A 25809-nucleotide genomic window follows, 5' to 3' on the forward strand; every position below is an offset into this window, starting at 1 on the left:
ATATATTGCTGGGGAGCAGATTTTGGATGAGTGGGCTAGCACATCTGCTACAGTTTAAATGTCTGCACAGAAAGGCCCTAAAATTTGTCATCAGATGACTTTTTGCATATCAAGCCATCGAGTTGCATCGGCGCTGTTTTAGCCCAAAAAGGCAAGTCATTCACAGCGTCTACTGAACAGCATTCCTATGGTACATTGTTGCAGCTGCAGTCATCCTAACTGCGGAGGAGTGTCCAACGGCAGAGAGAGATGAGATGACCTTCACTCTTCCTCTAGTGACAAAGCTGCTGCTTGCTTTGAAGACGAACCGCTATGTACTGGCAGCGCAAGCCCTGGTGAATTATTTATACTTGAAATGATACAACCTCCGATACACGCTGAGAAGGGGGAGGCTCAATAACGACCGATGGAATGAAAACACGGCACGACGGAAAAAGGAAGTTGCAGAAAGATTGCGACCTTTGTGTCCAGTACTGCCGCACAATTCGGGGTTTGAATCTCGCCTCGGTCTTTTCTCCGGGTACTCCAGCAGTTTCCTCCCGCCTTCCAAAAACATACCTGACAGGCTCCCACCTCACAAAAGTAGACACACAATTAGTAATAGGCCACCATGCATTCTTTGAATACATACATATGACGGATAAATAGTAGTTTGTATTCAAATGCAAAGTGACAATTCCAAGAGTAGTAGGAGGACTCCCAGGCTGTGTGACAGGCTGGTGAGAAAGCATCTTTCTCACCAGCCAACTCAAAATAGCCTCTTCGAGCATTTCACACACAGTCCAGATGTCGCGGGACACATGAAAAACGAGTCGCCGGATGAAGCATTCGTTGAAATAAACATAAGGTATGAATATTTGGGGGGGCAACTTAACTCATTCAGTACCAGCCAATTCTGGACCAAGTCTGAAAAGACGTTTAAAAACGTCCTTGGTAGTGAATGAGTTTAAATGTCGGCGCAAAAGCTGATTTGTCAGCGCAGCGTAAAGCTGGGGAGAATGACTCAGTAAACGCAGCCCAGAAATGCTCATGCGAAACCGACAAAAACGGCAAAGTCACGACCACTTGGGCAGATAAAGTTTATTATCTAACGAACCGGAATATTGTTTCAAATCAGCCGTCGAGTGTTCTCTGTGTGCTTGTTTGTTGTCATGCCAACATGCGTTTAACTGTGGAGGACTCTAAAGTGCCTTGACAGATCAGCATCTCAGCTTTTCTGGTCGTGCCGTCGCGTTGACATTTTTGAGGAGAAAGAAACGGACAACGTTACGTTCATTAAAATGGTGCGTGGTTGGAACAAATCAGGAAATTAGAGATTATCAAAGAAAATGGGGGGGGGCTTCTTAATATAAGTTTAGGTCAAGATCAAACTAAGACGGACATCCTGGGTTTTATTGAGAGAGAAATTGACACCAATTTTTTGTCGTGTTGTTGCGCTAGCATCCTTTTGTGTGTGTGTGTGTGTGTGTGTGTGTGTGTGTGTTTTGTAATTGTGCTGAGATCTGTGGGTAGCAATGTCTCCAAGGAATAAAAATTGACGTGAAGGCAGGAAACGAAATAACTGAAAGTGGAGATGAGAGACAAGTGGGGAGGGGCGCTCATTGTGTCAGGGCAACGAGGACTTCAAACCGACTCCTCCCTCCGATGCGCTGGGCGAGTGCCGGGACCTCCTTCTGTTGCTTAACCCCCTGCATGCCTCATTAAACCCCTTAACTTTGTCACAGATTCATAGCAAAACACACACACACACACACATGCAAACACACAAAATGAAACGCAAAGGCATACAATCGCCCCTCCCCAAATGACGCCCCAGGCCACGGCATTGCCATATGTCCACCTAACAGGGACTGGCAGCTCCTTGCTGCTTTGTACTCTCCGCTTACGGTTCAAACATGCAAGTCGCCCACCCCCCACCCCACTCGGTCTCCTTCACCCCCCCCGCCAGACTTTTGTAAGAGCTTTGGTGATTGCTTTGGAAAATGTAGAGCAGAGCACTCTCTCTGATGCAACACGGCGTCGACACCAAAAGCGTGTTGCTGGCTCGGTCTTTTATCTGTTTTTCAAAGCTGTCCATGGATTACGTTTTGGTATCCATGGGATATTTCACCCACTTTATTTTGGGGTGGGGTGGGGGGGGCATGGTTTTCATGAGGAGAGCTATTGCCCTTCAGTGGCAAAGGTTACACATTTTTTACAGTGGAAAAAAAAAAAAGGTAATGATTCGACAAAGCAGTTTTCGATCATCGAGGTCATGACAACCATTGACAAGATGATGTACCGTATGTTCGAGTCACCGTGGACACTCATCTCATGTAGAAAACTATAACCTATAGTGTTACTCCAAACAAACTTCGAGCAGAAGTCTTTTTTGTGGAAGGAAGAGCTTTAAAAATAAAAACGTCTGATGCCTATTCTCCGTTTTCTGCGCAGTCACAGCTCCTCGTGTGGAAAGGAAAGACAAACAACCGAACTAATAAACATTTTGGATTAGACTGTAAATTTTGAAGGATAAACAGAACGTCTGGCTGCTCTCGTCCGCCAAGATGGCCCCAGTGGTCTTCTTAGCGCGACCTAATACGGGGTAGGATAAGCTGAATGACTCAGCACTGGGAGGTGGCTGAGACCGCACGTTATGAATTTGTGATGCTGCGCCGTCAGGAAAAGCGGGTCAAGGCTCCATCACTCCAAACTCCCCGTGACACGACAGAGGCAAAGAAAGAGAAAGCGCTTCCCTCTGCAGCAAAAAAAGCCAACTCAGCTGATGCTCAGTGGAAATCGGAGAGGAAGCATGAGAGGGCTGGAGGGATGCCCCGATGTTGTGCTCGGGCACGTGTGGATGAACTGAACCTCCCGCGAAGGTTCCCAATAAACGTCGTTCCAAAGCATAACACAGCCTTTATCCTTCAAAAATTTGCTGCGCAGTTACAGGACCTGCTGACTTTGCGGTGACCCCCCCGGCACGCAGGCTTCGGAAGATTGTGCACATGCAAGGCAATGCGTTCATGTTATTCATATTATTGTAAAAATGCCCAAGTGCTCTCGGTGATTTAAAAAAAAAAAAAAAAAAACACATTGATTTTTAACACACTATTTTAATCTGTATACACAACAGTGGGAGAGACAGAGAATGGAGCTGGCAAATTTAAAATGGATATATGGATTTTTTTTTTTATTCTAGTCCTATATCATGAAGAGCAAAAATCTGCCAGTAACTGCCTAGCCCTTAAAACACAGGTGTCAAAGTCAAGGCCCGGGGGCCAGATCTGGCCCACTACATCATTTTATGTGGCCCGCGAAAGCAAATCAATCATGTCAACTTCCATGATGATTGCTAAAGTCGGAACCAACATTTCAAATTGTCATATGTAATCTATAATAACGATGAGTGAATAAGCCATTATGATTGACTTCCGATTTTCAAACTCGTTATCCATCAATTTGCTGTTCACTGTGTAGGTAATATGTGGAGCTTGGTTAAACATTTACATGGTTTCACAAAATTCACAGTCATAAGGGCCCTCTCTCAAGGGAAACCGGAACTACAATGTGGCCCGTGACAAAAATGAGTTTGACACCCCTGCCTATAGGTGCCACAAAAGCTTTCGTGCATGTTTAGGCCCACAAAAAGACGATTGAATAATTGAAGAAAAAATAAATAAATTAAAACAATTCCAAAAGGAATAAATATACTTGGAAGAGATCGTTTTAAATCAGTAATATCCTTTTAGAATGTTTGACATCCTCCATAAACTTAAAACTAGATCGCTAACTCGAACAGATGAACAAACTAAACAAATCTGGCAAGCCTGCCGGACAAAAGCTTTTCGCCTTAATTAGAATGCAATCCAACAACCGTTATTTACAAAGACTTGCTGTGCTGCTTGCTTCTAGTTTTCTGGTGTTATAATGGAATGCGTCTACGCTGCGTGACTGCCGTGATGCAAACGTCCTGGTCTGTGTGTCTACTTTCATCTGATTAACTTCGACATTTGCTGCTGCACACTGCCCGACATTGGGCCGCATCTTATTCCAGCAGAACCTTCGCCATATAGCGAGAGGATAAGACTCAACATACGCGTTCCAGTCCCTTACTGAGGTTTCCACTTCCTCGACATCTCACCGGCTCTTCCCCCCTGCTCAACTGCTTTTATGGCTCTCAACATGTTTAGTCTGCCCCCACAAGGGCACAAGGCACTGGAACAATATTGCTGCTCCGAGTGTTCTGTTTTTGAGGATTCCTTCCACTTCCACAGGCATGTTGATTATACAGTTTGGAGGGCGGTTTGTGGTGGAAACAAAATGAGATCAGAGGATGACAATCACCAGATTCAATTTGTGAAAACGAGAGGTGCCGGCGTCATTCACGGCAGGAATCTGAAGAATGCCGTCATCTGAACGGTGTCTATGCAGCTGATGTATCACACGCAGCGAGCGTGACGGACGCTCACCTTAGGAGTGACGTTTGCTGACTCATGTCGTAACATTGTGTAATACAAACAGCGGAATCGAATACTCCATACTCATCTGTCGTGCTCGAGTCTGTGAGCTCTTGTCTGTGTGATAGTGTACGTTTCCGAGGGTCTCCGCGTAGGGCGGTTGTGCGCCCACAACCGAGAGACCTCGGTGTCACTTATCTGAGGAATTCACCCTGAGCGTCTCCTCTTCAAAAACACTCCCATGTGGAGCTCATCACTCTCGGTGTCTCTCAAACACACGCACGCGTTCGCTGGTTGGACTGCCACCGCAAACCGTAAGGGGGCGGCGGGGAGGGCAATCGTTGAGATCCATCATGCAATTCTTCCACAGTTCCCAAATGACACCTGGAACTTCCTTAAGCTCGGCTCACATTGTTGACATAGTTCTCCGTCTTGATGTTTTCAATGCCGTGGCTCCACCAGGCAGACAGGTGGTCTTCATTAATGCGCCTCTTGAAAAATGAGACGAGACAAAGAAAACACAAGAGCCACTAGAGTCTGCGTCGTCCATGTTAAAAGTGCTACAGTCACCATGAAAAGGAGATTGCTGTATATGTGCAGACGTTCTTTATGGGCATACCAAGCTAGATACCCCGCCCACCCCCCACAAAATCTGATCTGTTGAAGTGCACAAATGAGAATGCTGAGGGAGAGTGTGTTTCAAGCAGGCTGGCTGAATTCCCAGCGCCTGGATCTTACTGATCTCGGTGACGAGACAAATGCCAGAGAGGGGTGACAGAGATAAGAATGGCACCTGGAGAATGCTAGTAAATCATTCTGTACCAAAGCGAGCGCACGCTCACATTCAGCAGTACTTCAGAAATGTTGGCATGTTAATGCTAATGAAAGAATATGTGGATATCAAACAAAGGGCAGCAGCGTTTCGCAGGAAATGGTTAAAAAGAATTACTCAATAAAATAGTGGACTCTATGTTTAAACCAGACATTTTCAGCACAGATGACTGTGCCTACAAACACCAACGCCGCTGATATGGCACAATCGCGGGCATGTTGGTTGTCTTCTTCTTGCGGAAAAACAGAGCAAAAACTCCTTATTTGATGGTAGGTGTTCGGGCTAATCCTCAGTAGGCTGGTAACAGAATTCCAGTGGCGCTATTAAAAGAAGGAGAGCGTTTGAAATCTATTACGGCGGTGTGAATGTTTTTGAAACGGTATGTGCAACCATTTATCAAGCTAATGTGGCTTTGTTTATGTCCCCCGAGAGTGTACAGTGGGAACATGTGAATGATGGTCTGTGTGCTGGTTTGTGTGTGTGTGAGGGGTGGGGAGTTTCGGGGCTGAGTGTAACCCAATACGATGGTTTCTCAGGGGGGAGTGTGTCAATTTCTGACCCCATCTGGACAGACTGACTTTTTGACACTGCAGGCGAAGCAGCGAGTTGAACATGAATCCAGATGACCAGTTGTAGGTTATGTTGACATTGCCGTTAGTGTGTCTGTCTGGTTTACACTAATGCCAGATTTTTTTTCCCCCGAGGGACTTAGTGGGGAGGGTTGGCGAGGCTAAACGGTGAAAGCATTACAGTCTTAAGAGTGCACGCTTCGGGAGGTTGACTAACTTTTCACTCACGTCAACCTCATTTATTTTCTCCGAAAAACATGCAAGTCAATGCTTTCATGTCTACGAGACACGGATTTGTTGTCGTGCTGACATGCTGATTGGTTCTCTGTACCCACTCGAAGCTTTAGTTGAGAGGTATTTCTTCGAGCTGTCTACTTAGAACGTAGATCTGGGATGTCAACCAGTCCAGTTAGAAAGCAATAACGACTGCAAAGCACTTTCCTGAGTGGGACAACCTGGCCAGATACAGAGTTCAAAATCTTTTTTATGTAACCCTTTCAGGGACAGTGGTTGCCACAATGGACAGTTTATCATGTTATCAGGTTACAAGGTGTATGACAGGGTTGATGAAAGAGACTCAACATGACAAAAAAAAAAAAAGCTATGTAGTGGATGAGACAACCAACCAGGACAATCCTGCAAACCGGAGATTTGGTGGAGTACCCGAACTATCCTGTGTGAGGCAATATGGTGCCACAAGAGCATAGAAGTCAGAGTTGAAGCGACCTGCAATTTGCCAGTGACCAGTTCAGGGTTTACCCTGCCTCTCGCCCAAAGTCAAACAGGATGGGCTCCAGCGAGGAATAGCGGTAAAGAGAATGGATGGATGGCCGGCCAGTGGAAGCTCAGACAGCCTTTAGCCAGTTGCAAACTCTTCTCATTGTCACTTCTACTGTGGGCCCCTATCAAGAAGGAACAGTAGAAAACAGTGGCAGACCCAGTTCCACCTCAAACAGTCAGAAAGAACAATACTAAACTGTTTTACACTACAAAAAGGATATTGTTCACAACTGAACTGTATCCAATTTGACATGACTGTTTTTGATAATCATGTGTAGGTATCTTGTGTTTCGACAGTACTTTGTACAGGTACACCAATCGAAAGTAAATAAAAGTAAAAAGTAATGTGAAATATCGCATTATTTATTGTATATATGCTGTAAAAGTCTGCACACCCGAGACGTTATCACTGCACTAGCATAGGATTGCTTTTGGAGGCAAGAAAATCAGGAAAGCCCCCACCCCCCGACGCCTCCTCCACTGCTTCTCATTCAGAATGGGTTTTGCATGTAGTGATTGTCCTCCTGATACTAAAAGGTCCATTTTTTTTTTTCCAACCATGTACACCTTGGATCGTGAGATGTTTGTGGGCTGCATGAGCTGATTAACAATGCATCTGGAAAGCATTTAGGCATTAAGGTGGATGAGGCGGGCCTGCCATGAGAGACTTGTCGAGGTTGCATTGTTGTAAAGTGTCTCGGAAATGTCACACAGAGACCGACCGCTAATGTAATGCTGCACTTAGGGTTGAAAAATTGCACTCGCGCACATTATAGCGAAATCACACCGACGCACTCGACCATAATGTCAAATGAAGGAATTTAGAGTGACTTGAATGAGCTGCATCCTTCGTTTTCATCTCGGTATTTCGTTTGTGCTTTCACATTCCATTGTCGCAGCCCCATCTGTTTTGGAGGAAGAATGGAGAGGCCCTCGGCCCGACCCCTGAGAGGTTTAAAGTATGCCGGCCTCCTGCAGTCTCCCAGCAAACATTGAACACTTTGCTGCGCTTTGGCAGGCTGCTTTCCATTCAGCCCGGGCCTCGCGAGGAGGCGAGGGCTCAACTACAGACCTCGTTTGGATCACAGCCAGGCAAACGGCTGAAAGTAGCACAGATGAGCCATCGGTAAACTCGTTTTTAAAATCGTCCGCCATTCGTCCTCATCAAGCTACAGAGAAAAGGGACCACCTTGATGGCACCATTACCCTTCTTGATGTTTGCAGCTGACTCATCTTGTTCCTGCCCACTTTTCCTTTGCTTTTATTGCTTGGGAGCTTCCAGGGAGAATCATCGCCGGCCGTGCTGCTCTTTTGCAGGCGGTAGCGCTGATTTAGATTGATTTTAGCATTAACAGCCCCTCCCCCAAGCGCAAACAGGCATCCACTTGCTCCTCCCGCTGCTTGAAGAGAACACGGTTGCAAGTTCACCCTAAATTTTAATCAGATGCAAGAAAGGACGCCGTGCTCATAAAAACATCCAAAAAGCCACAACCGTTGAAGCCAAAACTTAAAAGACGCAATAAGCCACCTCAGTGTTATATTTAACTGTATAAACATCCAAGTATGAAGTTATGACTTTTATTTTTAATTGCACACCATCAGATTTATATTATCTCCTTAGATGCTGCAGAGGTCATGCAAATATGCCTCTAACTCACCTGGGTCAAACTCAAGGCCCGGGGGCCAGATCCGGCCCGCAACATCATTTTATGTGGCCCACAAAAGCAAATCATGTCAGCTTCCATGATTCTTGCTAAAAATCTGGACCAAAATTTCAAACTATCACCTGTAATAAGTAACGTTGAGATTTTGCTCTTTTGAAAAAAAATTACCCTTTTTGCTGTAATTTGAACAATTATTGAACAAACCATTATCCGTGACTTCTGATTTCAAAACTAGGAATACATAATATGATGAGACGATGAAACATTCATTTCATTTCACTCTGAGGGAAGCCGTAACTACAAAGTGGCCCTTAACCAAAATGAGTTTGACACCCCTGCTCTAACTTGTTTGTAGATGAAGTATTCAGTGGGGACTTTAGCTTGTTTGCAATTCATCTTTTTGCAGACTTGTATTCTATATAATTTACAATGAATTCAACACTTCAAGCAGATTCAGCGTCAACATTGCCGAGCCTCCCTTCCATGCTGTCCTCTTTGGGTTTACTTTTTTTTTTTTTTTTTTTTGCTGTCGAACATGCATCTACTGATTGCTAAATTATGTGCAGAAAGATGACACCGCCTCCTTCCAGTTAATCTGGCAAAGGAAATTGCCAATAACGTTACCTAAGAGCATATTTGAACAATGAATAAATAATTAAAAAGGAATCGCAAGTCTAAATGTAGCAGCTAGACACAACAAACGGTCACCTGTGTTAAGTAGAAACAGAACAACCACAGTGAGGAAAAAAAGGGAAGTTACATCAAAACATCTAAAGTCCCCTCTTCCAAATAATGATCTTGTATGTTTGGCAAAATAACGTTACACTCCGTAGGCCATATAGTGACACATCAATGTTTTATTGTGGTCCGACATGAGTGATTCTGATCTTTGATTGGCGGCTAATATTCGCCGGTACTTTTGTTGCAGCTTGCTCACGACACTTGACACATTCTTTTTTTCAAGGACATGATACGGCACGGTAAGTAACCGTTTCCATTTTGCTCATAGATAACAGGCACGCATATCTTACAATAAGCCATCCGGGACTGAAAATGACAGCAACTATGTGTCCATTTCGAAAACTTGACTTCAGTTATGACTCAATGACATCAAAGAAATGGGTGGAGCGTTAAAAGAATAACTATTGGACAATTTTTTCGGCCAAAGTCTGCGGAAACAAGAGCAACTTCTCAGTGACCTTTATAAAAGAGAAGCAAATCAAATGTACTTCTATGGCGGTGCTGTTGGGATCAAAGAGCTGCGTAAGTGTACCTAATGAAGTGGCCATTGAGTCTGAACCGAATGTGAAGCAGTGAATGGAAGTGTGCTACCTACTGTTGAAAAGCAGGAAAGCAGGATCAACTCTGACATGCTTTAATGCGGTACATGTTGCTTTAATTGCACAGTAACACATAATAATCGAGCATACTTTGAAGCAATAGTTCACCCCCAAACAAATGAATGAGGGTAATATTGGGAAAAAACAAGCAAAGTTTAACGGCTCTAAATTCTTTTTTGAAAAAAAAGTCCTCCTGTATCAGCCAAGCAGACACTAGTATAATATCGAATCAAACAGTTTAAATGTAATCTAATGTGCATAGGGTTCTACATGTATCCCCTCTCCCGCTTCAAGAACTCGGCCAAATTGACGCTCAAGTGCACATAGTTGAACAGAAAAATCATCCCGAAGAGCAGCGACCAAATCCAAATCCGCGGATGTCCATCTCTGATGCGGTGAACGAGTTCAGAATGAGTACCTGTCTCACAGCTGTAAAGTAGCAGAGGTCTGTGACATTGCGTTGTAGATGAAGGTGTTGTTGAATGGCACAAACTGGTGGCTGATGATCTTGATGGCTTCTTGCGCGGCTGAACCTGAACAGACGCAAGGATTATGAAAAACAAATAAGAGCGGGATGCGCCGCACTTAAGGCCACCTTTAGATATTACCTCCCATGAATGCAGAAACTGTATGGGGCTCTGCTGCACCATATCGACAGCTATTAAAAAAATAAATAAATAAAAAATAAAATGACCATTAATGCCACTCACCCAATATATTGGATATGAAAAAGTAACGAGGACTTACAACTCGTGCACGTAATCATCCTTGATGTTGACGTTGAGGTTGTACTCCTGCAGGAGGCTGGTGACACACAGCTTCAGCTTGCTGATGTCCTCTTCTACTTGATAGTTATACACTCCTAAAAAAAAAAAAAAAACACGGCATTTAAAACTTGTCTCCAAGAGGAATCACTTAAAACTTACTCCCCCCCCAAGCACAGTACCGGGATAGCGCGAGTGCTGCTGGTAGAAGCGGTCGATGGCTCGAAGCATGAGGTAGAAGACCATTTCGCTATCGGGATTGTCCATGCATGAGGCTGCGGAGAAATGCTAATAGTTGATATGTGACCATATGTGGATCAAATGAACTGAAAATGACAGATGACACAAAGGACAACATAGCAATAACAAATCGGCTAATTGTGAAATGTGGGCCTGTTGACACAAATCTACAGGTGAATACACACGTTAATTGTATCTTCTGCCATCTAGTGGCAAGGCATTGAATTGTTCGGTCTGTCACAATGCTTCGATGGCATAAATAGATGAACAAAGATGCATTATTTGTTGGAATTTTTTTCAAAATATATTTTCTTGAACCAACCGAGTGAAATTGGATCATTTTCCCACGGCACGATTGATGATCTTTCATGGCACGGAAGAGATTGGGAATCACAGGGAAGGGCGTCTCCAACTTACTGATTTCATCTCTGTTGACTGAGTCCACGTTGTACTCTGCTGCTAGAGATCGGCAGCGCACCACTCGTAAGAAGGACGCATTCTTGCCTAGATGGCAACATACACGGACGGACACAGGCGGGAAGAGTCAATCGGCTGTAGTCAGTGATAAAAATCAGTTGAACCACACTTCAACATTCAACTGCGCGTTGTTTGGATACGATATTTAGTCAATGAACTTTGATAACATGCTAAAACCAATATCTCAAAAATGTGAGTGCTCCTTACAAAAGAGTCGGATGTCCTTTTCAGAGATACTTTCAGGTGCCTGTTAGGGGTAAAAAAAATACATGGCATCAGGATGAAGCCCCAGTCAAATGTGTTATCAGCATTTGACCATCCACGTCATGCTACTCCACTGCCAACAGCACCGACAAGAGAGTAAAAGGAATCTCAGCAATGTTGTTTTGTTTCTTTACGGTTTTTATGGTCTACTGAGAATTGTGCCTATGATTTTTTTTTTTTTTTTGTAAGTGTCGTGGTGTTTTGATGAAAGCGTACCATTCCAACAGACTGTACCAGACTTTCAACGTATCTGCCAACAGATGCCGCATCCTGCAGAGCTTTTTCCCTGTAACTGTGAGGAAACATTCAACTTCAAATGTAGCACATATACATACAAAAAAAAGCTTAATGCTATGATTTTAGGATCAGCGGCACCATTTTTTCTGAAGATGCTAATTCCATTTTGGGTTGGGGGGGTGGTTGTAAGATTTTTTCTCCTATTGCATAGTATGCTTTTTTCCATGAAAAATAATGCAAATCTATCTTAAGATCTTGAGAGTTCCTTTTTGGGTCCTTTTTTTTTTTTGAAACTCTTTACTGTGAATGTCACTGGAGAGAGCCTCATTATGTTGTTGCAATACACCAGGGGGAGCTAAATTGCCAGGATATGGCTGCCATTTTTGCATTCACACAATAGCAGAGAGCAAAATAAAATGTGCTATTTCTAAAGTATGATTTTGTGAAAGCGTTGGGACGATTGCATGGCTTTACCATGACTGTAATTTTCTTTTCCTCACATTTCCTTACACATTCTGAAGGCTGATAAACTTCTGCGAGTCGGCGATCATATCTGGGATGGTCCCCCGCAGAGGTAGGCTGCCGCAGCCTTCATTGTGTACAAACTCCTTTACAGCTCGCAGCATCAGCCAAAAGGGCGGAGTCTGTCAACAAATAGCAGTTGATTGAATTCTACCTGAAATGTTTGCACGTAAATATTTGAACAATTTAATGAAGAGCAAGAGGGAAAAAAAAACCTGTGACGTTATGTTGTTACATTGATCATCATTGAAGAGGTCTTTGATCACACTTGGGATCTGAAAAAACAAGCGGTATCTGCCTATTTAGTTTTGTATCTTACTGTTCCGACAGAAAAGTGCGCTAATGATGATTAATTTATTGAATGAGCGTAGTGTACAGGATAGTATGTGATACCTTGGTTGGATTTAAAGCAGTATTGACATTCTTAATGGCTTCCTCAAAGTTTTCTTCATACTCCAGGACACCATTCTCGTTCTTCAGGATCCCTGAATTAAAACACGCAACGACAACAAGTGAAGTTATGAGCACCTCTTTCAAGGATGCGCCGCTGGGGGATTCAACCAAGTGAAAGACTCTGCACAAATACCTTCCCGAATAATCTGTCTGAAGGCTTCTTTCTCCTTGTAATTTCTGGGTGGCTGCGAGTCTTGCTAAAAAGTACAACGACGTGCAATTTTTACACATCATTAACAAATACAAAGACCTGTGTTGTTCAAGAACTGTACTGTACCTCACGGAGCCATTTTTCAAGACATTTAGCAATGACGACTATCCAAGGTGTGTGACTGTGATCCTACGGAGCAAATGCAAACAAGACTATTAATTGAGCAAAAGAGAAAAAATAATAAAGTGCACCATCCTACAAAATACGCACCTTTTTGTCCATCCGTTCAAGGTCATAGGCCTGAATGTGCTTCTTGAATTCAGCAAAGGGCTGGTCTATCCTCAGGTCCTCCAAAGCATTGTCGGGGTGTGATTCAATCACTGTGGGGGGAAGCCGAGTGTGAAAAAAGGACAAAATCTAAAGCAGAGGCCACAGTTCAAAAGAACTATGCTTACAGTGCAAGACATCACTTATCTTATGTCATTATGTACTCAATTCATGTCCCTAAACTGCAATATCACGCTTGGGTTGAAAGGCGAAAGGTCCATGTGCTCATGCATGTGCCTCAACAGCTACCAACCTGTGTGTTCTTGCACAGCAAGCCTCATGTAGCCAATGAGGCCGTACGTTTTACAAAGCAGGAACGGTACTGAGGCACTCCACAGGACAGAGCCAAGCCTCAGACTGGTGCTATTAATTTTCAGAAGATGAAAAAAAGGTGAACAAATGTTTATTTAGTCAAAAAGGATATAACTTGTTCCACAGGTAAAAAAATAACAATAATAATCAAACACAATGACATTTTTTTTTTTTTACGGCAATGCAGTGGCCTGCAACATCTTTCAAAGAGATGTATTCATTAAATGGACAACAACAAAAGGTCATAAATTATATTTAGGGATCTTGTAAAATGGTTAATTAGCTTCATGTGCAGTAATTGTGACAGTGACTGGAAATTGTTACGATATTTCATACCTTTCAGGCAACTGCACACCAATAACAATGGTAAATCGATGGAAGAACTCTGGATTGTTGTCCAAGAGCATATCGGGATTCTGAATATGAAGGACAACAAAAGAGAAAGCATGGCTGTTATTGAATTAAAAAAAAACAACAACATAACACAGTAATTATTATTATTATTATTTTTAAGTTTACATTTTCTCAAATCTTTCCTCATACTACTCAGCTTTGTGCTATGACCTGCTGTCCGTGTTCATATCTGCACACATGAATCACACTCAAAACAAACAAAAACAAAGAACTCCAACCTCCTCAACAAAGTTGCCCGATACATCAGTGTTGAGTTCTTGGAGAAGCTCTGTGGCAGCCTGTGCTCTGTTCTGCAACACAAACACTCGCGTCTTTACCCACTGACATATTGACAGCATAAAAAAATATAGAAGGACGTAAATCAAATGATTTAACATAGAGTAATTTGTGTGTACACTTAAGACACATAAGAATGTACCTTTCCAATGCTGTTGTGGCTCAGGAAAAAGCTGCAAAACAAAATAAAATAGTGACAAACAGAAAGTAGCACACATTTATACAATTATAAAAACTAAAATGTGTCTTACTTGTGTCCTACATCTTCCCCAGAAACTGTGTGACCATCAACTATCGTGAACGCTCCAATACCTGATAAAGACATGCACGTTACTCTCTTCATTTGAAAACAACCAAATTTCTTACTGAGCCGAATCTTTAATATAAAAACATTTTACCAGGAAGCACAAGGTTTTTCAGTATTTCAGTCCCAGTTGCTGTAGCATTGATCAGGCAAATATGGGCATTCTCAAGAGCTTCTTGGCCATGGTCCCCCCACAATCTGTCAGCACACAGCATGTATTCATCCATCACAATTTGGTTTGGTATTGCGAGGAAGAAGAACCATCATGTCCTCTCTTGAAGACTGCGCACACTGCTCGCGGACGCCAATCACTGTATTATCCTAAAAATATGTTTTGTCAGGGCATCTTCTGTTGCTATAGTACTAGACCACACGTGGACCACTGTTTGACGCCCGTGCACGACAGTGATTGCAACTACCAGAGAAACATTTCTTGTGTATTGTTATGACAATACAGTTAATATTGTAACATACTTGGCCAAGAAAGATGATTCTGATTCTGACATACAATCCTGGTCCAAAAGCTGACATCTAAGCTAGTAGGAGAATGGAGACGGTTGTAGTAAGCACACGTTAAATACACATAAATGTATCCGGCTAACACGAAACAACATCAACTCAACCAATCGAATGTTTTGTTAGCCGAAGCTGCACGTAGCAAAGCGCCGAATGCTAGCGCCTTCATTTCCGCGCGGTCTCTTGTTTCGCGGTTGCTTTTTTAGGAAATTGAGATAACTTCAAAATAATATTACGACACACAGGACCACATTCAAAGATGAATTACCTAAGTTGCCTGTCGTATTTCTGTTCTTTGGTTGCTTTAGTGGCTGCCATTGCATCTGTCACTGCTAGGTAAATGCAAATCTACTTTCTCAACGTCAGATTCGACACACGCGCACACACACACGCACACACACACACACACACACACACACACACACACACACACACACACACAGACACACAATACGATTCATATTCGCATTTTCAGTACATTCAAACGAAACGTTAACCATATTAAAAATAAGAATTGATAAAATATACTAAAATATTGATTATAATTTAATAACATAAGGTAGGACGTATTGATGGAAATACTCAGTCGCACTGCAGCAATTCTATTTCTAAACACCGAAACTGAAACACGGCGGGGGCATGGTGGCCAGCAAGTCCGCCTCGCAGTTCGGAGGTGCAGCGTTCGTTTCCGGCTCCAGCCTCCCTGCGTAAAGTTTGCAAGTTCTCCCCGTGCCCTGCGTGGGTTTTCTCTGAGTACTCCGGTTTCCTCCCAAAAACATGCATGGCAGGTTAATGGAACACTCGAAATAGTCCCTAAGTGTGATTGTGAGCGCGAATGGTTGTTCGTCTTACAAAATGTGGGGGATGGAAATCTGTCACACTTCAAATTGAAAATTCGATTCATGTATGCATGAAGTTAAATATGGTGCAAAATAAAAGATGTTTTCTTCAACTAGGAATTTATGACATTTCCTGCGTAAAAGTACAAGTTACTTTTGCACCAAATGTATGCATTTACTTTCATACTGTATATCTTAGAATGCTTTTTTTTAATTGTTGATCGTAATGGATTCCGAAATTGGTACGACTCCTAATGGAACACTCGAAATAGTCCCTAAGTGTGATTGTGAGCGCGAATGGTTGTTCGTCTTACAAAATGTGGGGGATGGAAATCTGTCACACTTCAAATTGAAAATTCGATTCATGTATGCATGAAGTTAAATATGGTGCAAAATAAAAGATGTTTTCTTCAACTAGGAATTTATGACATTTCCTGCGTAAAAGTACAAGTTACTTTTGCACCAAATGTATGCATTTACTTTCATACTGTATATCTTAGAATGCTTTTTTTTAATTGTTGATCGTAATGGATTCCGAAATTGGTACGACTCCACAGAGCATAGAATACAACAACAACAATAACAATAATAGTAATAATAATAATCGACGTTCATTTATTAAAATACTCGTTACATAGATGATAACGTCATAAAAGCTTTCTACGTCGGTGGTTGTGGAAGCATCGACAGACGCACGCGTGTGGATGGTGTTAATTTAGTGGGCGTGTAGGGGGCGTCTACAGGAGAAAAAAAATGACCCCCCCCAACCCCCTCCTGCCTGTTACAAGTCTTTATCATAAGCTACTGCGACTCATCCTACTCCAGGTTGTGTGGACCCGATCCCAAGATTCAAATCTCACATCCTGAAAGCACAAGATGCCGATCAATAGCTGGGGATACGGTAAAGAAAACGGTAAAACGCCGGAGTATCTCTTCTCTGCTTTCTTCCTGTATAGCTGCTCGAGTTCATTGATGTTCATTCATGTGATGGAATTTGACTGGTGCACGTCATGCTGCTGAGCCTGATCGGTTCAGGTCAGGTTCAATAAGAGATTAGCCAACCACCAAGGGATGAACTGTGTCCTATTTTTTTCTGAATCTCTTGCATATTGAGAGTAAATGGTTTCATTTATTTTATTTTCTTGTATTTTCTACACTGTATTGCTTTATTTGCTCGCTTGAACTTTGTTTCAAAATAGGTCCATCGGTATGGCACAAAGATTTCCCCGTTGCCCAGGGAAACAGGCAGTCTCCCATCGAAATCATACCGAAGCAGGCTTCATATGATCCCAGCCTGCAAGCCATCCTCCTCAACTATGATCACTGCTCCTCCATTAACATCTCCAACAACGGGCATTCTGTTGTGGTCGACTTTGATGACTCCGATGACCGTTCGGGTAAGAAAACAGACATGCTGATTTATTTACTCGGTTAATTTTTTACATGTTCACACGGTACAGTCTTGTTTTGATTTGATTTCTTCACAGCCTTTATTGTACAAATGGCCAACTCAAAAATTACGTCTTTTCCAATCTGCGCTTCACTTTGCCTGAGTCCTTTGACTCATCAAAGTGAGTCATCTAACCTTGACAGGAGTATTCAAGAAATTTGTGGAGTCTAATCATTTTGCTGGGTGACAGTATTGTTTATCGTCAGAAATTAAAGAAAATATTGCAACCGACCATAAATTGCGATTGCATAGCTATACGGTTTGCGGTTGAAGGTACAGTCAGTACAGTCAGTGATGAAGTGAACAGTATCTGTTTCGAGGAAAAGAAATATCATAAACTGAGCTGGTCTCAGTGATGGTCATATTGCTGTTAGTGGATGCGACCATGTATACCACCCGATCATTGCCATTGATAACTGTAGACATACTGTATGGGACCGTATGTCATGGGTGGTGTCCGCAGAGAAAACAACAGAAGCTTTTTTTCAGCAGCAACATGAAGAAGTGTCACAAATCCCTTAAACGGGCTGACTTTCTTTGTCGGGTGTGGATGAATTTGTTGTCAACATACTATTTCAGCATGTTGTATATTATTGTTGAAAGCCACAGACCATCGACATTGGGCCCAGAGTGCTGCAATTATAATAAAACAATGATTTTAAAACATAGCTCAGCTAAAACAGATTAAAACATAAATAATTGTGCTAAAAATTTGCATTTTTTTTTTTTTTTGGTACTTCCGCTCTGAACCATCATATGATTTCTTTGGGGGGCAGGGGGACGCTGTAAATTTGAAAGAAGAATAAAAAGAGAAAGCATTTCAGCACTGCCAAATTTTTGCTGAAGATTATTAAATGTCAAATCCTCTTCAGTCCTGCTTTTTATACCTACAGAAAGCGACGGCTATATACACGAAATTTATTAATGGCCATGTTGGCCTGTTGACAGAAATGGAACATTTAACCCTGTGCAGTAGTGTTTGACTTCACATCTGCATTTTGTTTTTTGTGTCTAAATCTTTGGGTGGGGAGGAGAAACCATGAAAAAAAAACGGCTGTCTCGACTCTCTAAGCCTTGACAAAGAGGAGTATCTGAAGAGTTGACATCACGTTGACTCCTGTCCTCCTGCAGTGATCCAGGGAGGCCCTCTCGACAACCCATATAGACTGAAACAGTTTCACTTCCATTGGGGCGGAAAGGGCTGCCATGGCTCTGAGCACACTGTTGCAGGCCGCAGCTACGCTTCGGAGGTCAGTTTTTCAGAACGTGCATCATTGCATCATTACATGATGCAATGATGTCAAGGTACGGATGAGAGGATCCTTCGTAGGTCACAAACAATTACACATGTATAGGAATGTCTAACCAATCCTTTAATGGTCATCATAATCCGATTGAAGAGCTGTCTTTTTCACTCTGATTTGCATTTTTCAAGATGATGGCAATCTAAAATCTTAATCATGTCCCATTCTGTCGATGTACCCCTTCCAGCTTCATTTGGTTCACTGGAATGCAGTCAAGTACCAGACATTTGGGGAGGCAGCAGCAGCCCCCGATGGACTTACTGTCCTTGCTATCTTTTTAGAAGTAAGTTTTAGGAGAAGTAAGTAAGTAAGATTCACATAAAAAAAATAAATAAATAAAAAATTGCGATTGCTTGTGGAATTGACCATATGGTATTCCAATGAAGATACTCACCTGTTTACCAATTGACCTTTCACCTGTGGAATGTTTTTTTTTTGGACCCCGTTACAGGCGTCCAATTCAAAATGAGAGACTGTTTGCCAAAAATGCAACAACAGTCATCAGGTTAAACATTAAATATTTTGTCTTTGTAGTTATCTTCATTGGATTCAGGTTTGTACAATGGCAAATATTTTGGGGGGATTTTTGCCCTCTCACGCCACCAACATGGGTTTGAAATAAAACAATTTAAGATGCTACTGAAGTCTTGATTGTCAGTTTTAATACACTTGGCTTCACTGAAAAATATGCAAATGAGAGGCACTTTAGTTCCTCCCGTTTCCTGGGGCCCAAGTGTGAATATAAACATTCTTTTTGAAATACTGCAGATGAAAATATTTTTTGTGTTCCTGTGTTGCAAGACTGGTGATGAACACAGATGGCTCCACAGGATAACAGACACACTGTACATGGTCAAGTTTAAAGTGAGTTTGCTTGTTTCTGGCTCATTCTACTTCCAAAGTGTCAAAGAAATGCATTGCTCGGTTTTGTGTTGGCCACGTAGGGGAGTGCCACGGATTTCAAAAGTTTCAACCCCAAGTGCCTCCTACCAAGCACCCTCCAGTACTGGACCTACCTTGGATCACTAACCACACCCCCACTACATGAAAGTGTCATCTGGATCGTCTTGAAGGAGCCGATCACGGTCTCAGAAAGGCAGGTCTGTGATCCTTCGACCACACCATCGATTTACATCGACAGCAAGTAGTGACTGGAGCTCTGGAGTTTGCATGTTCTCCCCGTGCCTGTGTGGCTTTTCTCCGGGTACTCCGGTTTCCTCCCACATTCCAAAAACATGCATAGCAGGTTAATGCAACACTCCAAATTGTCTCAAGGTGTGACTGTGAGTATGAATGTTTCTCTATGTGTGCCCTGCGATTGGCTGGCAACCAGTTCAGGGTGTACCCCGCCGACTGCTCGAAGATGGCTAGGGCAGGCTCCAGCAACTACAGGTGTAATCTTAAAAATTACCTTTTAACAGAAATAATGTGCATACGGTGGCTTTTACGTTGAAATGACAGCTACACAAACATGCTCATATTTACCTGTAAGACCTCAGAGATTTGAGCATTTAGATGGGAGCCACTGTTGACGTTTGTTGTGAAATCTGCTTTGGTCCAATTTGGTTCCTACGCAAACTACAATTCGCCATCACCGGATCGGTCTGCTAAGACTTGAGAATTTACGAGGGCTTTTCCCTGCAGGTCTAGTTTAGACCTTGACGGTTTGCCGAGGTGCTATATTCGAACAGCAAAACATACTTCCTCGTATTGCTCTGACATAAGGTTAGCATTGGGCCCCTTTAGCACTGAAAATAATCACAAAGTTCACAGGCGGCTGATACCTTAAGCTGACTATGTGACTAACCTTCCAAGCTGTCCCTCGTAAAGACGACCATCCTCTTTGTTGATCTTTGCTCACTTCATTCCTGTGGGAGGAGGCAAGTGGTATAAAGAGAGGTTCTGTTAATTTGTGTGCACAGTTTAGCTCAAGCTAGGATGTCACCTCAGAAACCCACAATTTATGATTCCCGGTCTCAGTCCATTGATCCTTTCCAGATGATCATGTTGATGAATGTACAAGCGCTTCGTGGCAAGGTTTTGACGAGGCATGCAAGCATTATTTTATGCCTTCACTGCACCAGAGGCACCGTCTTGTATGCCACAGGGCCTCTGCTCCTATTTGTATGTATTATGCAATATAAAACAAGAAAGGAGTGTTACGTATGACCAGCAGTGAACTCGAGCTGCAGCTAAACAGTCTTGTTTACCCTCTCCTAAAAAAACCCTGCCTTGCTCTTACCACATTTAAGAAAATATTCAATTCCCGCTGAGAATAAATGTTACTCTGGCCGAGAACCAAAAACAGGTATGACAAGAATTGAGATGACTCCATTGTTGTTTTCGCCTTTGAGTGGCCTTGTTAAGCAGCGCAGAAATTTTAATGAAACTTCTTGTTGAGGGAAACGATGCTCTTCGATTCATCGTAAAAGAGGCTTCTCAAACCATCTCAATTGTATTGCAGCTTGGAAAATTCCGAATGCTTCTGGCCACTGGAGAGGAGGAAGACCAGAGGATGCACATGGAAAACAACTACAGGACTCCTCAACCTCTGAAAGACCGGGAAGTGCGTTCATCCAATTAATGGAACGTCAAATCTTTGCGACGTAGCAAACATTTGGAGATGACACAGTGAATGCAATAACACGAGCAGATTTTTTTTTTTTCCTGTAACTCAGGGAAACTTGTCATAGCAATTGCTTGAGTTGTTCTACTGGTCAGCTTTAATGCCAAAAGAAACACTTCTTGTCGTGACTTTTAGGGACTTATTGCACAACAGAATTACTTGAAGTACTTGACCGGAAGAATCAAAAGGTAGGATTTAGACTCCATTCATACAGCTACTGTCGAGCAAAAGGGAAGTCCAGAAAGCTACCGGTTCTTTTTAGGTGGTAAAGTGGCTCCTTCCTGGTGTCAAATGATGCTTTGTTGATCCAGCGTGTCGCTGCTGCATATCCAGTCTCTGTGGTCATAGATAATTTCCATTGCAATCCCAACTGCAGCTGGATCTGGATTTGTGCTGTTTATCTCAAGTGCTCTGTTTGGCTCTGACTGTCTAGTCTCTGGGCCTACAACCGTTCACCAGGATCTACAATAATGTCATGTGTGCGTGGTTTTGGATCCTTTACCACTCTAAAATGACTTGCTGCATGTTTTCATTATACCTTGCATGAGTGGTTTTGCTTTGAATTTGCATGGCAATTTGCATACTCCATCCGCAAAGCATGTTATGTATGTATGTCATGCCTTGCAGTCATTCTGACTTCTAGCATGTTGAGCAGTGGCAATTTTATCGACGGTAATAGTCTTTACATAGATGGGCAAATGCTTACCGTTGGCTGCAATTGAATAGTTTATAAATATATTAAAGCACATGAGAACAACGGACCTCATAATTTATTTCATGAGTGGTCTGAAATCCTATGTAATATGTCATGTTTGTTGAAATAAAATGTTACCCCCCCCCCTATCAAACACTGAGAACTGAGTGAAAATGAGTGTCAAAATCTGCCATTAAGTTTGCAACACTTGCACCTTGCACCTGGTGTCTACATTGTTTATTTTTTTTAGAGGACAACATTCAAGCAGGGCGCCCGGTAGTCCAGTGGTTAGCACGTCGACTTCACAGTGCAGAGGTACCGGGTTCGAATCCAGCTCCGGCCTCCCTGTGTGGAGTTTGCATGTTCTCCCCGGGCCTGCGTGGGTTTTCTCCGGGTACTCCGGTTTCCTCCCACATTCCAAAAACATGCATGGTAGGCTGATTGACTGCTCTAAATTGTCCCTAGGTGTGAATGTGAGCGTGGATGGTTGTTCGTCTCTGTGTGCCCTGCGATTGGCTGGCAACCGATTCAGGGTGTCCCCCGCCTACTGCCCGAAGACGGCTGGGATAGGCTCCAGCACCCCCCGCGACCCTAGTGAGGATCAAGCGGTTCGGAAAATGAATGAATGAATGAATGAACATTCAAGCAAATGTTTAAACTCAAAAACTGCAGAGCAGAGAAAGCCCCCAAGGCAGCATTCAAGGTAATTAGTAGCCAGATTGTTCCAGGGGATACAGACAAAATGCATCCATCTATCCATTTTCAACACTGCTTATCCTGAATAGGGTCACGGGAGTTTGCAGGATGGGAATTGGGCTTTTGTTTAAAAATGATCGAGTGCAAGTGATGATTCCGACTTCAAAGAAGGAACCACTATAATAACAGGCTATGAAAATCAGTCATTTATATGCATTTTAGCTGCAAGATCGAATAAATGCTGTATTTCATTGACCATCCCGTCCTGTGTTTATTGCTGCAGTCTTGAGTCCATCCTGTAGATGGTGCCCTCCTCCTCTTTATAAGGATACGGTGAGTCTACTTTCGGAAAGATTAATTTGGTTATTGGAATTATAAAGCGATTATTTCCCACAAACTGCAATATGTATACCGTCTTCACCATCGACAGAAGAACATTGAAATGGCAAATTTTCCCCCCAAACCTTCGATGGCATTTGACGTTGCCATGATCACTTTTCCTTTTATCGCGTGATTTATACAAATCAACGTTATTGTTTGCATCGGTTTCCTTAGCACCTAAATGCTGACGGCTATAAAAATAAATCTGTTAGCATGCTAATCAATAAAGAATGAGAGCGGGCGTGCGTGAAGTAACACACATTCTCAAATAAGCCGACCGAAATAGCACCAGGAAGCTTCATTGAGGCTGAGAATACCCGACCGCGCTCATCATCGCCGGCCAAATCGATGTGCTATGTTACAAGATATTACTGTCAGACCTCAGAAATAGCACCAGTCACGTGTATATTTAGCACAGTCTTTGTGCTTGTAGGGGCAATCTTTTCTATCTATAACCTCTGACCAAATAGTTAAGGTCAAAACGATGTAATAATTGTAATGACAAAGACAATTTAGCGACCAAAATTGACGACGAATGGGTCATCGCGTGTCGTTTTCACCTCACACTGTTTTCTGAATTGAGGCCTGCAAGCATATTTGGTAACGTATGTTGAATTCAAGAACATTCAAAGTTCCAATGAAGGGCAACGTAAGAAGAAGACAAGTTGCTGGCTCGTTGTATAACAAAGATCGTATACATGGTGAAATACTGTACTGGATTTTTTCAGTCTTTTATTAATTGTTTTTCCTCAAGAGTAATACAACTATCATGCGTTTAAAACAGCAAAAGTGAGGGTAGTGTCTGTAAACACAAGCGTATCATTGAATATTCAGCAAAAGATTTCAAGAAATGTTCCTTTGAATCCCCTTGGTTTCTCAGAATTGGCAAGGACAGCGACTCTATCTGGCAGCGCAGAGAAGCAGTCACTGTGCAGTTGCCGTGGACACAAACAACAGAGCAACAAAGCACAAACTCCGGCCCTTTCATATCTCCCCTACTTGTCTTTGAGCCCGTGATCCATCTGCATCACCTTGTCAGGAAATAAAAACCACCTCATAAAAATATCCAACCCATTAAAATCCTTCTGGTGACAAGTGTTTCTGTTTTCGTTTACGATGCCTTTATTTAGGATCTATTTTGTTTGGATGGATGTTGAGGAAAGCAAAGCTTTGGTTTCCGTGCAACCCCTCTTCCTCTGCGGATGCTGACTTGGTTCTCTGCCATGTTCAGGGTCAAGTTAAAGGTACGGCGATAACAACTTGCCGCATTAACAGCAGGCTGCGTATAAACAGAAAAGGCCGTTAAGTTGACAGCCAAGGGCCTTGGTCCGCTTCGTATTATATACAATGAATCACAGAGATCGCATCGATAAGTTTCGTCGGGCCCGTCCGTCTCTTGGTGGTCTATTTCGAGAAACAGCGCCAGACTCATGGAGACAAGGTCACGATCTGCGATTCCGTACTTGACTCTCAACTCATCCGCCGTCAACGTTTTGATCTACGGGTTGTTTCTTTCACAAAACGTGACCTTGCAGGTGATCCATTGGCCAGTTGGTCGCTCCAAGTACTGATGAGACGCCGCTGATTGAATTGTGGGCTCTCAGAGTGTATGACGAGTGCACCCTGATCCTTGACGTGTGAATATACGCAGGTCCGGTTACGCTGCCGTGAAGCACATGATGTTGGTAGTGGGTCTCGTTGTCTTTTGGGAACTCGACTGACTTCCATGAATGAACCGTGAAATCTCCCTGAGTAGTGAGTAAGACCAAGCTTGCATGTTTGTTCCGGCGTCGCTATAGCAACGCACCCAGAAGTGCATCAAGGCATATTCATTTCATACATGTCTGTTTAAAATCACTGTCAAAGATATTTGGCTTCCAGATTTCATACATGAATCCACCGTCAAGAGACTTGACGGTCAGATGTATTTACATTCTCGGTTGATTCTGTCATGGAATTGGCACCAGGAGGCACTGCAAAAAAAAATAAACAGTGTAAAAGTTGTTATCTAGGGAATTCACATTTTCCAAGCAGTTTCAAAAGAAAAAAAATGGTGGTGCAGTTTTACACTCGATGTGCGGACAGGGACCTCAGAGACTCTTTAGGTGGCAAGATACTGGAAAAATTCTGAAGCCTATCAATCAATCAATCAATCGATCCATTCACCCATCCATGTAAGATTGATGCCGCCCAGCCATTTTTCGTAAAACACTTAAAGCTCTATTTTTGTGGCCAGCACAAATCGAGCACGAGGTGCAGTCAAAGTGTGCGCAGGGGTGGTTTTGACCTTGTGTTGGTATTTTTACAGATTGCCGTAAAGCGGGCGCAGCAGGGTGGATTTTAAAAACCTGACTTGAAGTGGTCCATCTTATTCCCTTTAAATGCAGCGTGTGACGGGCAAACTTTGTATTCCTTGACATCATGGAACTTGAAACAGATACGCTCGAGTCGTGCGGCTGGTCGAGGCATGCAAAGTATGTTTATAAAGGGCTGCAAGCAGACCTACATGATGTAAAGTTGACTCGGGAGATCATAGTTCATTGAAGTGGACACTTGAACCCTGCTTTCCACCCCGAATGTTTGTGTCCATGTGTGACTCCCAACCCACTTAACCCCCGCCCTGCCCTCTCCACTGCTGCGCCGTGGCCAGTGAGATGATTTCCAAAATTTGATGGAGATAATAATAATCTTTTTCATAAATTGATTTCTCCTTTGAAGGCTGTGATGCACGGTGTTGTTATATTTATGAATGAAATCCCGCAGCTCAGATTCTGTCTGCCAGTGCCCCCCCCCACTGGTACCTGGACAGATACTTGACTTTTAAGTATTTTCAAAATTTTCCAGGACCCCCCTACCCCATTCTACGAAGAATATATATACATAATGAATATTTTGTTGCCATTTTCAGAAAAAAATGGGGGGTGGGGGCTGTAGAAAA

General features: G+C 42.8%; 2 protein-coding genes across 3 annotated transcripts; one reads left to right on the forward strand and one right to left on the reverse strand.

The window, feature by feature from the left end:
* Nucleotides 1-9123: 9123 nt before the first annotated feature.
* Nucleotides 9124-15273, reverse strand: nae1 (nedd8 activating enzyme E1 subunit 1). The gene is made up of 20 exons (XM_019876424.1): nucleotides 15150-15273; nucleotides 14460-14563; nucleotides 14313-14373; nucleotides 14204-14234; nucleotides 14004-14075; nucleotides 13708-13787; nucleotides 13313-13422; nucleotides 13003-13112; nucleotides 12859-12921; nucleotides 12715-12778; nucleotides 12522-12613; nucleotides 12344-12403; nucleotides 12117-12250; nucleotides 11586-11661; nucleotides 11313-11352; nucleotides 11046-11132; nucleotides 10571-10663; nucleotides 10372-10486; nucleotides 10233-10282; nucleotides 9124-10157 (listed from the first exon to the last, which is right to left on the reverse strand). Exons 1-20 carry the CDS (start codon nucleotides 15197-15199, stop codon nucleotides 10048-10050), a joined length of 1602 nt encoding a protein of 533 aa, XP_019731983.1. The 5' UTR covers nucleotides 15200-15273; the 3' UTR covers nucleotides 9124-10047.
* Nucleotides 15274-16473: 1200 nt separating this feature from the next.
* On the forward strand, nucleotides 16474-23969 carry ca7 (carbonic anhydrase VII). 2 transcript variants are annotated; one of them, XM_019876314.1, is made up of 8 exons: nucleotides 16474-16633; nucleotides 16920-17117; nucleotides 18302-18420; nucleotides 18662-18757; nucleotides 19276-19338; nucleotides 19419-19574; nucleotides 20939-21040; nucleotides 23752-23969. In XM_019876314.1, exons 1-8 carry the CDS (start codon nucleotides 16597-16599, stop codon nucleotides 23878-23880), a joined length of 900 nt encoding a protein of 299 aa, XP_019731873.1. In that variant the 5' UTR covers nucleotides 16474-16596; the 3' UTR covers nucleotides 23881-23969. The 2 variants fall into 2 exon arrangements, with proteins under 2 accessions (XP_019731873.1, XP_019731874.1); XM_019876315.1 differs by lacking the exon at nucleotides 23752-23969 and having other exon boundaries at nucleotides 16478-16633; nucleotides 20939-21954.
* The last annotated feature ends 1840 nt before the right edge of the window (nucleotides 23970-25809 follow it).

Source organism: Hippocampus comes, unplaced genomic scaffold (assembly GCF_001891065.2).
Source record: "Hippocampus comes isolate QL1 unplaced genomic scaffold, H_comes_QL1_v1.1 scaffold150, whole genome shotgun sequence".
NCBI classification, from domain to species: Eukaryota; Metazoa; Chordata; class Actinopteri; order Syngnathiformes; family Syngnathidae; genus Hippocampus; species Hippocampus comes.

Excerpts from the sequence above, each read along its gene's own strand:
- ca7 (XM_019876314.1), top strand. The coding sequence starts at position 16,597 with ATGCCGATCAATAGCTGGGGATACGGTAAAGAAAACG. Across the intron at positions 16,634-16,919 it reads GGGATACGGTAAAGAAAACG|GTCCATCGGTATGGCACAAA; the intron begins GTAAAACGCCGG and ends GTTTCAAAATAG. Across the intron at positions 21,041-23,751 it reads AACCTCTGAAAGACCGGGAA|AATTGGCAAGGACAGCGACT; the intron begins GTGCGTTCATCC and ends TTGGTTTCTCAG.
- nae1 (XM_019876424.1), bottom strand. The coding sequence starts at position 15,199 with ATGGCAGCCACTAAAGCAACCAAAGAACAGAAATACGACAGGCAACTT. Across the intron at positions 14,076-14,203 it reads GCCACAACAGCATTGGAAAG|AACAGAGCACAGGCTGCCAC; the intron begins GTACATTCTTAT and ends TTTGTGTTGCAG. Across the intron at positions 12,922-13,002 it reads TTGAACGGATGGACAAAAAG|GATCACAGTCACACACCTTG; the intron begins GTGCGTATTTTG and ends TTTGCTCCGTAG.